The sequence below is a fragment of the Hesperophylax consimilis genome, chromosome 6, assembly GCF_061612785.1.
Source record: "Hesperophylax consimilis isolate HC1 chromosome 6, BYU_Hcon_1.0, whole genome shotgun sequence".
NCBI classification, from domain to species: domain Eukaryota; kingdom Metazoa; phylum Arthropoda; class Insecta; order Trichoptera; family Limnephilidae; genus Hesperophylax; species Hesperophylax consimilis.
Genome location: NC_142841.1, coordinates 38,349,447 through 38,362,681, shown reverse-complemented (window position 1 = coordinate 38,362,681; position 13,235 = coordinate 38,349,447). Strand labels below are relative to the sequence as shown.

Sequence of the window (13,235 nt, the reverse complement as noted above, 5' to 3'; positions counted from 1 at the left end):
TACCTCTTATTGAGCGATTTTCATCGTGGCATCGGCTAATACGCACCACTGGATGGGTTCTCCGCTTCATAAGGAGATGTCGGCCGAACCCCAACAAATCATCAGAAGGTCCTCTGAGTGCCGAAGAGACTCGAGGAGCAGAAACATTATGGGTAAAGAAATCTCAAGCAGACTCTTTCGCGGCCGAAATTTGCGCTACCCGAAAAGGCGATACACTACCCGCCGACAGTCGCTTGCGAACGTTAACGCCTTTCCTTGGCCCAGATGGCATTATACGAATGGGCTCACGGTTACAAGCCCTGAAAGGAGTTGCCAGCGGAGTACGGACACCAGTCATCCTGGATGGTGACGAGGTATACACTCGGCTCCTGATCCGCCACTATCATCAAATGGCGGACCATTCAAGCACCGAAAAAACCATGGCGGAAATCAGAGGCAGCTTTTTTATATTGAAATTGCGCACCAACCTTCGCCGAATAGCGCATGAATGCCTAGTATGCCGCATTAGGAGAGCTCAACCACTGCCACCACTGATGGGACCATTACCGGCTGCCAGGCTTACACATCACGTGAGCCCCTTCACGCATTGCGGCCTAGACTATTTTGGCCCTATGGAAGTGACAATCGGTAGGCGTCGAGAGAAACGGTACGGGGCATTATTCACCTGCCTGTCAACCAGGGCTGTACATCTCGAGCTAGCGGCCTCACTAAGTGCCGATTCAGCTATAATGGCAATGCAGCGAATGTCAGCTAGACGCGGCCAGCCCGAATGTATATACTCCGATAACGGGACTAATTTCCATGGCGCTGACAAAGAAATCCGAGACGCGCTGGAATCAATCAGTCGAGACCCCAGAGTACAAAACTACATTGCAACACAAAAAACATCGTGGAAATTTATCCCCCCCCTGTCTCCCCACATGGGGGGAGCTTGGGAGCGCCTCGTGCGCTCTATAAAGAGAGCCCTCAAGTCAACTATGAAAGAGCGCTCACCGAAAGAAGAAACTCTCCTCACGGCCCTGGCAGAAGCAGAGTACATAGTGAACAATCGCCCGCTGACTCATGTCTCTGTCGACCCGAGAGATGAGGAGCCGCTAACCCCTAACCATTTTTTGCTGGGATCAGCAGGAAAGCGGCCACACCTGTCACTGTATGCGGCAAAAGAAGAAGAGGTCTGCCTAAGAAAACAATGGCGAATCAGCCAGCAATTAGCAGATATGTTTTGGCGGCGATGGATGAAGGAATACTTGCCCACTATAGCCGCACGTCAAAAATGGCACCAGCCAGGTACCCCTATCAAAACGGGTGATCTTGTGCTAATCGTGGATCCCGCTTTGCCCCGCAATAGTTGGCCCCGCGGGCGAATCATTGAAACAATGCCCGCCGCTGATGGGCATGTAAGGACCGTTCGGGTCCAAACCAACACCGGAGTGTACGTGCGCCCAGCGGTCAAAATTGCCGTACTCATGACGACACCAAACACGGGCCCTAAATCACAAGAGGCCCCCCCACGCCGCCAAAAAGGAACCGGCCGAATGGATCGCCGCCGGACAAAAGCATCCCGTCACGTTCAAATTTGCTAGGCGCAGCCGATACTGCACCGGGGGGAGGATGTATCGAACGCATTACGCAATGCTACCCAAAGGCCGCAAAGCAGATGTCTGACCATGTGAGGATAAGAAAGCTGTATTTACCCGGCCGGCGAGTACTGAACACAACGCGCGCCAGGACACAGTATTTACGTAGTATCCCCTCCCCGGCTCGAGAACACTGGGCACATCGCAAGCCATGGACCCAGTATTTACGTAGCATCCCCTCTCCTTTTCCTAGGCGAAGCTAGGCCAAACAGTGAGCGGCAACGGTCAGCCAATCAGCGTAAAGCCACGATAAACCTAGAAATATTTCTCTTTTCATATATAATTGCGCAAATTAATGTTAGATTTGCGTGAGTCTCGCCGCAACAATGCTAAATAAAAATATACAGGTTGAAAGGCTGGACTCACGTCTATGTTGTAAAGTAATATTGAAATATGTAAACATTAATATTAAGTAGTTATAAGGATTTCCTCACACCAATATCGGTCTGAGGACCCACTGATTCATATTGTACAATTTATTATAAAAACATTAAAAATGCTAGGGAAAAACAGTTTTCATGAGATGAAGCGGCGTAAAGAGTACTATTGAATAAATAATTTTAATATTGACTATTAAAGTCATATGAAAACACACGAAGCTGCACAAAAATGCACCTCGTTTACGCGGGGCATTTTAGACGCGCGCACACCGATGTGTGCGCGCCCCCGCTAGTCCTATATATACTGCGCGTAAAGCGATCTCAAGTCTCTCTCTTCCGACATCTACTCTGACCGCTTCACTCTGGACTGCTTCTCCCGCTGGAACTACTACAACCGCCTTTGACTTCTGACCTCTCGCTTCCTTGGACTACCTACTGCTCTTTCCTTGGATACACGACATCACAGCAACCGGAAAAGGCCCTGAACATAAAGCAGCTCACCGACTAGAAGATTCAGCACCCCTTATTTACAGTCAATGTAGAGGACTTGCGTCTGATACAATAATTATTTATTATATTCTAAGAACCGATTTTTACTCCAAGCGTTTTCTCTTAAGACGTATAAACCCGAAGGCTCCGTTTTTAAGCGCGATGAAATCTCCTCCCCAAAGTCTTCCTTCATAGCATTGTTTTATGGATATAGCTAGCTATAAATTTGGCAATTCCTTTGGGAAACGGTCAAGGAAAGGCTTGTTATGGTCCTTTGTTATTGCGGATCGCCCGAAAGAACGATTAGGCACTGAATTATTGTGCTTGTCCGCTATCGGACGGGAATCTGAAAATGTAAATTATGCGGAAAAATATTAAGAGGCAGTTTATCGTCAGAAGAAAGTAAAGTTTTTATTAACTACTAAAGAAAATTTTACAACTTTCAATATTAGTTTTTTTCTTCGTGTCCTTGATAACCGATAAAGGTACCTATCTGTCCTATTTATTTATTCATCTTTTCTTTTTCTCTTTTTTCTTTTAATTTTCTTTGATTAAAGTTTATTTCATCATATGTATTGTTATAAAAGTTATAAAAGTAATACAAAGGATTGAGGATTTATCGATAGTGTCGAAAACTTGTCATCGTTCTTGCGGTGATCGAATGTTTGCGCGTATGAAAGAGACCGCGTGCTTGAGTGAGACAGATGAATGGGAGTATAAATATTACATAAGTTGTCCCTCTCTTGTCTCAGATTCGGAACAAAAATTTTCATTATACACCTTATAGAAATAAATAACGCAAAAGTACCTACGTGTCTTATTTATCACAAATAATAGAAATATGAGTAATTCGTCGGCTATGACACATACATAATTACTACAGTTCCCAAGCACGATTGCAAATCGTTAACGTACAAACAACAGCTCACCTCGAATAAATTAAAGACTCTTAGTCATTATAAGCTCATTTTGGTTCGTTGGAAATCTGTAGTTATGTTCGGGAACGATAAAGAGTTACTGACATTATCGATAAAACTTTTATCGATCGACCGGTTACGATAACACTAATAATATTCATCTCACCACTATCGTAATAACAGTTAGGATTTGGCTAGCAAAGGATTGAATACACAACGCCTTGATCAGCCTAAGGTTTTCGATCACTCGGCTTATATCTGGGGGTGCTACGCTGTGTGATATTAATTGGAAATAAAGGTGAGAAATCTAAGATAAGTTAACAGGGCTTCCTTATCCTTTACTGCCTTTTCAATACAAAAGCAGCAGAAATGTTAAAAAAATGTTGGTTTTGTGATGGAAATAATATATTATTAATTATAGCTGTATCCCGCAACTAATTTCAAATAATTGCTGTGGCTCAGTAAGTCAGTGCAGATATCGAAACAACAGTGTGTTTTAATTTTACGTCCAGCAAATAGCAATTAAAAAAAGACATTTATATAATATGGGTGTAAAAACATACGCGTATTCGATTCAAAAGTTGGGTCAAAATTTCAAAGCAATCGGTTAAGAATTTTCGGAGATTTAGGATTTTTAACAAACGAACATTTATATTTGTATTTATATAGGTAGACAGAGTGGGAGGCGTAACTAGTACATCTAATAATTATCGCGTTAACCGAGTATCTATCGAATCCCTACAGATTCCAACGATTGATTTCTCCCTCTAAAGTTACTGTACATCGTATTACTTATTGTTGTGTATTTGAGAATTACGAATACAATATGTCGATTGTACTGGAAAGACGTTTAATTAGAAGTTTCCTGCAAATACGTGACATAAACAAAGTAAATACTACTAATACCACAAAATTATAACATTATAAGCATTTTAATTAAACAGAATAGTTGTCCATAGCTATACATAAATCTCCACACACCTCACGAGGAATAGGATTGTTCAACTAACAAAGTGTATTTATACGTATTTCTTATTATTGTCTACTTGAAAAGCTATCCTGTTAATTAAAAATCTTTTAATTAGAAGTTCCCATCAAATACATGGTACAAACAGACAAAAGACAAAAGCAACAACCCGCATGCGGTTGCTTCCCTCTTGTTTGTTACCGCAGTTTGCCCCATTGCCCCATTGTATATATTGAGTAACCCGCCCCGTACATCATGCAGCTTGCGGGTAGACGCTTAGCTCCCGGGCTCTTTTCTACTTAAACTTCAGAACAGGTATTTAGATATGAATCCAATTAGACTCTGAGGAAAACTAAACTGAACATTATGTTATTAATAAATTGTATGTATATTTTATTTTGAAAAGGAAAGACAATTTTTACCGGGTTACGAATAACCTGAAAATATTTGAAAATCTACTATTACTTTCACCGTAAGCGAAATTTTTTGCTTGTGTTATGATGGAGGTAATTATTACCTAAGTACTTTCTTCTAAGGGTCGTCATGTTAATTGGATTAAGATAAAAAGGTTGTTAAAATTTAAAACGAAGTTTTTCGTTGAAGTATTCTGCATTTTCAAATATCAAAAAGTAATTGGACTTCAGCTTGGATAAATTCATTGAAAATATTGTGTTTGACATCTTTTGAAGCAATTTAATGTGTAATATTTCTACATAATCCCATTGTTTGAGATTAATCAAGAAGTCAAACCACGAGATGGTGCTAAAATCACCCGAGCTGTTTATAAAAAGACCAGGACAGCAACAATAAATTACAAAATCTTTGGGAGATTAGTCTATATAGTATTTTTCCCTCTCTAATTAAAAAAAAGTGAATAATACAAGAATCCAAACTACTTCCAGCCGTCTGGATCCAGTGAGACTGTGGCATTCCAAATTAGCGTAGGTTGTGAAGATGAAGGTAGAGGGGAGGGGAAGGAGAAAGGGAAGAGTAAGGCGTAGAAGTATCTGGCTTTTCAGATCTGGTCACCAAACACGGTTAAAGCAACGTTTCAATTCTGTCTGGTGCGGTCTGGGGCGATACTGGGAATATTTACCACTCTGGAACGTACCGCAAATATACTATAAATTATTTTGAATGAATGAATTGTGAAATAACATAAATCAATAAATTAAAATTTACTTGCGCACGCCGGGATTTAAACACGCGACCTCCGGATTACTAGTAGGAGACCGACAACATTCGAGATTTTTTACATTCATAATATATACTTTACCACCTTCAAAAATGTTGTTTACAAAACACAAAATGTTTTCAAATTCCTGAAAAAAACCTATTTATTTCTACGTTATTTTGGATTGGGTCAGTCAGTCTGCAAACATTTCTTCAAATTAATTTCAGTGAATGGTAGAAGTAATCTTAAAAGCTGAATCTTTTAACTTTTTCAATTCAAACAATTGAGACAAAATCAATACAGTATTAGGCATTTATCAAATCGGATTGTAAACTGGCAGGCGGGAGCCAAGCGAAGTTTAGAGTGGAATTCTCGTTGAGATGCACCGCCCGGTACTGCCTGAGCGCTGAACTAAGTTTAGCGTCGGGATAGGACGTCGCGATGCCGACGCCAACGGTGACAAGTAGAGTATTATTGTGGATTTATACTATACCTTAACGTTATAGTATTGCTGTACATTATAGCACAAGTTTTCAGCTAAACTGTACGCGTCAGCCGGATGGTCAAACCGGGACTCAAAGTTGGCAGCGTTATTTTGGCAATGCAGAATTGTCGGAAATACTCGTGGAATGCGGATATCAGACGATCTCCGTGGCAAAGTGGTAAGATCCTTAGAACGATAAAGTACAAAGGAAAATCTTTGAGGATTTTGCAGAAGGAGAAAATTAAAATACATATTTTTAAAATCGCACAGGATTCCTAACTGCTTCTTCTGGAGTCAATTAGACTATAGCACCTCCAATGGGGGGTAAACCGTGAGGCTGAAGAAAGTGTGCAGGGAAAGGAGATGGAAAAGAGTAAGGTGTTGTAATACCTGGCTATTCAGGTCTGATCACAAAACATGGCCACAATTATTTCAAGCAATGTTTCAATTCTGAATGGTGGTTTTTTTATGCAAGGGCGAGACTGACATTATTTTTCACTATGGAACGCGCCGCAAATATACTTACAACGTTTTATTTTAAATTAGTAAATTGTGAAATAACACAAATTTTTCAAATAAAATTCATTGCGTACACCAGGATTCGAACCCGCAACCTCCGGCTTGCTAGTGGAGAACCTTACCCTCGACCACGGAGGTGAAGATGATTTATTAGTTTACCCAAATGACTTTCACTGTTTAGAAAAAAAATATTACAAGCATTAAAAAACGTTTAAAGTTATTGCACATCATATATATAAAAAATATGTATTATTTCTAGAGCAGTTTTTTTTTGTTAGCAAATTCGAGAAATCTAATAAATGTTATAATATCAATAGTTATGGACGATAAATAAGCATACGTAAATCTTTCAAAATGCAGTGTTTTTTAGCATCTGTAAATCATGCAATATGCAGTGGTTTTTAGTATCCGTAAACCATGCAGTGTGTAGTGTTTTATGGCAACTGTATGTCATGCAATATGCAATGTTTTTGGCATCTTTAAATCATGCAATATGCAGTGTTTTTATCATCTGTAAACCATGCAGTGTGTAGTGGTTTATGGAAACTGTATGTCATGCAATATGCATTGCTTTTGGCATCTGTAAATCATGCAATATATACTGTTTTTAGCATCTGTAAACCATGCAATGTGCAGTGTTTTTAGCATATGTAAATCATGCAATAAGCAGTATTTTTTTATACATTGTACTGTACGTGCAAAGTTGTATCTTCCCCAAACATAAGCTTTCTAATAAAAGAGTTTCATATAAAATAATTAATAGACAATTTACGAAGTATATTATTTTTTTCTTCAAATTGCGGTCGGAACCTTTAGTTTTTCATAGAGGATAGAGATATACATTTTAATACTTTTGTGGTTAACTTGTACACATACTTGAATATAAAGCTTGGTGTTTTCTCTTTGTAACATAGTTTGGATCATATTTCTAACCGTGTCAGTAAAGAAGACAAAACTATTTATATGAAACCAAGTGAGATGTTCCAAAAAGCGAGTAAATTAGCCTGAGATGTTAAAAAAGTGTTCTTTACAAAATAAAATTTTACCTTTTGACTAACGATTGAGTTTAGTTCAGAAAATATTTGAGTTTTCACCTGGAGGAAAATTATGATTTTTTTAATTATTTTTTTATTGTTCTTTAAAGTTTTTTTTTTCGCTAAACCACAATTAAGCAGTTTGTTAAAAAGATGTGTATGTGTCTCTATGAAAAACTATTCTTTTGAGACTAGTATTTTAAATCAGGATTTAACTAATTGACTTATTAACTAATAACGCTCACCTTTCTACTTCCTTGTGTTTTGTCATAAGAAAAAAAAAATATTACAAAAATTAAAATTCAGTGGTATTTCAATTAAATAAACTTTGTTATGATTTCTGTCGCTTCGGGTAATAGCTTTGATAAACTCAATTTCACACTGTATTATTTTTAATATCCGGTTTCAGTAGCGGTATAATATTCACAAGTGCTAGTTTAAAAAAGTTTAGGGCAGTTTATGTTGGCTCGAAAAGTTATTATTCTCGTGAGAAACAAAATACAAAAATATGGGCAACTTCAGCGGCTGACAAAATGCCCACCACGTCAGAAAGTTATGTCTCGACGACAAAATAAAATTGCTGATCTCAGTGGCGTACCTACACGGTGCATAATCCTATTAAAGGGAAATAGATACCTACCGTTAAAACAAAATTGAAAAAATAAGATAGAAATTCATGAGACAGTTTGTTAAAACTTACGTGGTTGTGACTGAATTTTTTAACTTAAGTATACAGTTATTCCTGAAGAAGTGGACATCGTCCACGAAACATGAAGTCGCAATATTGTGGTTTGTGGTTTTATTGTAGACTGTAATTAATTTCTTGACAAAACTACTGAGGTGACTGTGGTTAACAGTTAGATTCAGAAAAGGATTCTGACTTACCCTTTGTCTTTTTGATCGATATTATTGACTTGAGGAACACTGCTTTGTCATCCCGTTCAAGATTCCTTGAGGGAACACTTAACGTAAACACTGCACAGGTTAACTAAACAGACTGGTAATATATAAATAAATTGTTGCAATGTCACTAAATGATACTTTACACTGTCGGACAGGGACAGGTTATTAAGTGGAGGAATGCAAGAAAAATATGTTAAAAGGATATGCAAATAGTTGCGTCAGCAAAACATGGGGATGGTCCATCAAAATAAAGTGATGTAAACAAATATATATCATACATAAGCTCACATTTTAACACAACCTCAAATAACACATCTGCCCTGATGATGGACACTGCAATGCTGTCCAAAACGTTGGCTAAAGAAGGAGTTAGCGCAACACGGCATACCCCAAAAACAAATAACAAAAATGATGTAAACAAAATTATTTGTTCTTTTCATTAAATATATTTGAACAATACTTTGTGAACGTTGTTTCACATTTATTAAGGATATCTTTGCCATATGATTAAAGGCATGGGAGGACTCGGATAGTATAAAGAGATTAGGGTAAAGAGCTTGCGGGTTTCTGTACAAATTCTTATCTTTCCAAAAACGGTTCAAAGAGGGTGAAGGCTGTTTTTTTGTAGGGGGGTTGAAAATTTGACGTTCCGCCACTGTCTGGAGAGCTTAACAAAAGTCAACAAGGACGTAGAGTGACTGTGCAGTTAAAGATGGTAGATAGAGCAGAGTCGTCTCTACTTGTCTACTCGCTGCCACTCTACCAAACTTACTTCCTACGTGCACTATCACTCCGCAATAACTCCATGGCCACGGGTGCATTATAAGCTAGAATGGTCCTACGAACAGAATAAAGTTGCATACTTTAAAAATGTAAAAAGATGAACATCTGCAAAGTATCAGGGCTAGTATAAAAATAAGTCAAATGATTGGTATGTCGCAAGTTTAAAATTATGCATAAAATTTTCTGTGAGAACAATTATTTATCTTTTGATATGAATTTGCGCTCGATGAGATACAAAGTCGAATTAAAGTCGATGTAATGTAGTTTTTAACCATTGTTGTATACATTAGTGAATTGTGGAAGACGTCGGATACGACTGAGAATTACATTAGCAATAGCGAAGCATTACGAAGTCCACTAGTACTAAATAAACTAAACACTTTCCATCTTACCCATAATAGATAATACGGAGGGGTAAACCAGGTTAGTAGAAAACGTTACACATAATCGTACTGCGTACACCGGCCGTAATAAAGCAGTATTAGTGGCAGACAGATTTTTTAACTGCCGAACCCCAGGATAAGGGACGTATTACTGTGGTATTAAGACGGAGATCGCGAACCTTGTTAAAAATCTTATTGATTGACAATAATATCGATCAGTCGTGCAATGAAAATGTAAAAAAAATCAGAGGAATATTTCAAATCGAAATATCGATTTGCCAAAGCAATTCTTGAACGAATAATCAAATTAGTCAAATTTCAAAGCAATTAAAAGCAGACCGGTTCAATGACTTCGAAAAAATCATCTGAAGAAACGTAATTTTAGCAACTAAACGCGAAATGCAAAAATGACCGTGTTTTTGCGGATTGAAACAAAGTGGTGCCAGTCTATTAAAATCTTTGCATTAATATTATTATGAGTAAATATTTTAACACGAGGCCCTTCTAACTGTATAGCTATACCAGCGCTGCAGCGGGGTATAAGGGAATCTTTATAAGTAAGACTGTTTGTGTACACGAATCGTCGAATCAAAATAATGGTTTCACAAATGGTTTCTTCATCAGCCAAAACGTATACGTATATTCCCGATGAAGAAGCCATTGATTTTGAAGCATGTCGATTGTTTTAATTAAATAGTGGTGTACACAAACACCCTACAAATAAATATCTTTTATATTTTACTCGATTGGTAAACAACCATTTATGTATGGTAAGCGATTGTTTATCAGTAGTGTAAAATTTATAAGTAGTAAGACCCATAGTGTTGTATTTCAAAAATAAAATGATGAACTTAAGAACTTATATTTATATATTTTTTACGTGAATTCGGCGCAAGCGTCCCAACAGCTTCGGAGCCACTGAGACTATGGTATTCTCAATTTGGGTTATAGCGATCCACTTAAATAATGTCGATTGAGCAATATACTGGATGCCAACATTGGTGGCGGCAGCACAAGATCTTTGGCTCATTTCACGACGAGCAGAGACAGAGAAAGGTTTAACAACGGATTCCTCAGAAGCTGAACGAACATGGCGACGCCAACGGAATACGTTAACGAGCATTCATTGCTAGAAATAACATCAAATTTGGTTTCACCAATGTTAATTAATTACACTTTTTCATTTTGTCTAAATGATATGGCGCCCTGCATAATCAATAGATATTATTATGTGATATTTTATATTAATCTGAAAGTTTGGTTTCTGAGACAATTACGCTACAAAAATATATAAATTGAATGACAAAATCTCTTCAAGTTATGTCCACCCCTGATTTATGTGTGTAAATAAATAAAGTCTGTAATTAAATTCTAAATTTAGATTAAACTAACTCTTGGAATTGTTTAATTTAAATTCTAAATACACTTTGTATTCCGTAGCGTACAATTTTGTGTGCTACATTTTGACACTTAAGGTAGTTTTTAGAGTAATGTTAATAGCCCCTTTACAAAGTTGTAGGAGAGAGGAAGGAGATAAGGTAGAGGAAAGAGGTTAAATAAAGTTATACAAATTAAACACAATACATTATAATGCTATTTCTAAAAAAATGATAGCACAGCCTTTGTGTTCATTGTCGTCATCCCGTGTAGTAACTGTTCACACCTTTCACTGCACCACTTGCACTCGGAGCATTCTCGCAAGTCGGGGAGGGAGCCTGCCCCCGAGCCTGGCACTGTCGGCCGGGCTCAGGGGCAGGCTGTGCTTTGAAAAGATAACATAACTTCACAATAGGAGCGTTCAACTCCTTTAACTTTAATCCGGCTAATAAAAACTTGCATTGTGAATATAAGAGGTATAAATAAGAACTTTCACTCCTACGAATATGATTTTTAGTAACTATTTTTGCAGAATGAATTGGAGTATTAATTTATCATAGTCTTCAATGGAGTGCTGATGCCAGTCTTGATGTAATGCAGTGAGGCATGGAACTGGTAGAGGAATAAAAGTAGACTTAATGCTGTAGAAATGAGATCACTGAGGCGTACATCTAATAAAACCATGTATGATTGTATGAGGAATGTGAATATTCGCAAATTTCGCATTGCTGATGTAAGCGTAATGAGTAAGATTAAGAAAGGAACACTTATTATTTGGGCATGAAGAACGAGGAAGATATAGCACGGTCGTATAAACCAAATATCTGAGTCGTGTCAAGAGAATAACAGAAGGGTATTTATTAGATAGTGTTTGGTATTAAAATGAGAATATGCTTAGTTCCTACTTCCTAGTTCCTTCATTTATCCAGATCCTAGCTCTCTCTAACCACCTTGCTTGGTTACTAAACTGATTTTTTTTTATTTTGTGAAATAATCCTATCATCTTATTATTTTCAATGACAAACTAATGTATAAGCCAAGGTTTTATGCATAGCACAAAGAAAAACAAATATTTATAAGCATTAATTAGTCGTTTGAAATATCAATACAAACCTAGTGGGAAATTCAGCACTAACAAAGCCTTTCCTACAAAAATAAAATTGGTTGTTTACAGGTGAAAAAAAATAATAATCAGTAATTGTTGATTGAGGTACTAGTACATATTGAATTATTTGGCAGGTTGGAAATAAGCCGACATTGCTCAGTGGTTCAGAGCACCTGACAGGACATCAGAAAGTACGGGTTCAATTCCCGTTGGCGGCATTTATTTTTACTCGGGAGATATTTTCAATTTGTATTGATATTTCAGTCGACTAATTATTGCTTATAATTATTTGTTATCCCATCACCTTAGTTTATTTTATTGTTTTTATTATAATCATGCGAAAACTGTATTACTACTAACCGTCTTTAATTGTTTTATAATATTTTCTAATTCCATATAATGTTATTTTTTTATAATAATAATGTTTATTTCAGCTGGACAGAGCGGTGTGTGCAATGCTCTGCCTGCCATACAAGTTTACATTTAAGTTAATACATAAAAAACCAAACCAATGTAGAAATAAATAAAAATGAATAAATTGATGAACACATTAGGACTTAATGGTGGCTTGAGTGAAATTCTTCATCTCTGGTGTAGAAGCGCTCCCTGCCACTGGGCAACGGCCTGGACAAGAGTGTTGTCCGATCTCTGGTAGCGCTGACTCGTCCCGGCTATTTTGTGGCGCATCAACGCAGCGAACCCATGCACCGTTCCTTCGGTGAACATCTGTGAGGCGCTGCATCGCCAGGGGAGGCCAAATATGGCTCTGTATGCGTGTTTTTTTTTAAATTTTAATTTTTTTTTTTATTTAAACGCCCATAGGGCTTTTACAGATAATAATGTACATCTTTATTTATTTATATTTTTTTTAATTATACAGATCTTATATCTTATATGATAAATATATGTTATACAAAATAATATAAGAAAATATCCGAGTTAACAAAATATAGGTACAAATAATTGAGATTAAAAATAGAGAATCTGCCAAAATCCTCCAAATCAATGGTAATGATTATAGGAAAGTATAAAAATAGTTTGCAGAGTAGTAGAAATAGTTCGCACATACCCCGTTTAATGTTT

At 37.2% G+C, this 13,235-nt stretch overlaps 1 protein-coding gene across 1 annotated transcript; it reads left to right on the top strand.

Annotated features, from left to right (window-relative positions):
• Positions 1-278: 278 nt before the first annotated feature.
• Positions 279-1,583, top strand: LOC149423324 (uncharacterized). Its single transcript, XM_089632721.1, has one exon. It carries the CDS (start codon positions 279-281, stop codon positions 1,581-1,583), a length of 1,305 nt encoding a protein of 434 aa, XP_089488847.1.
• Positions 1,584-13,235: the final 11,652 nt, after the last annotated feature.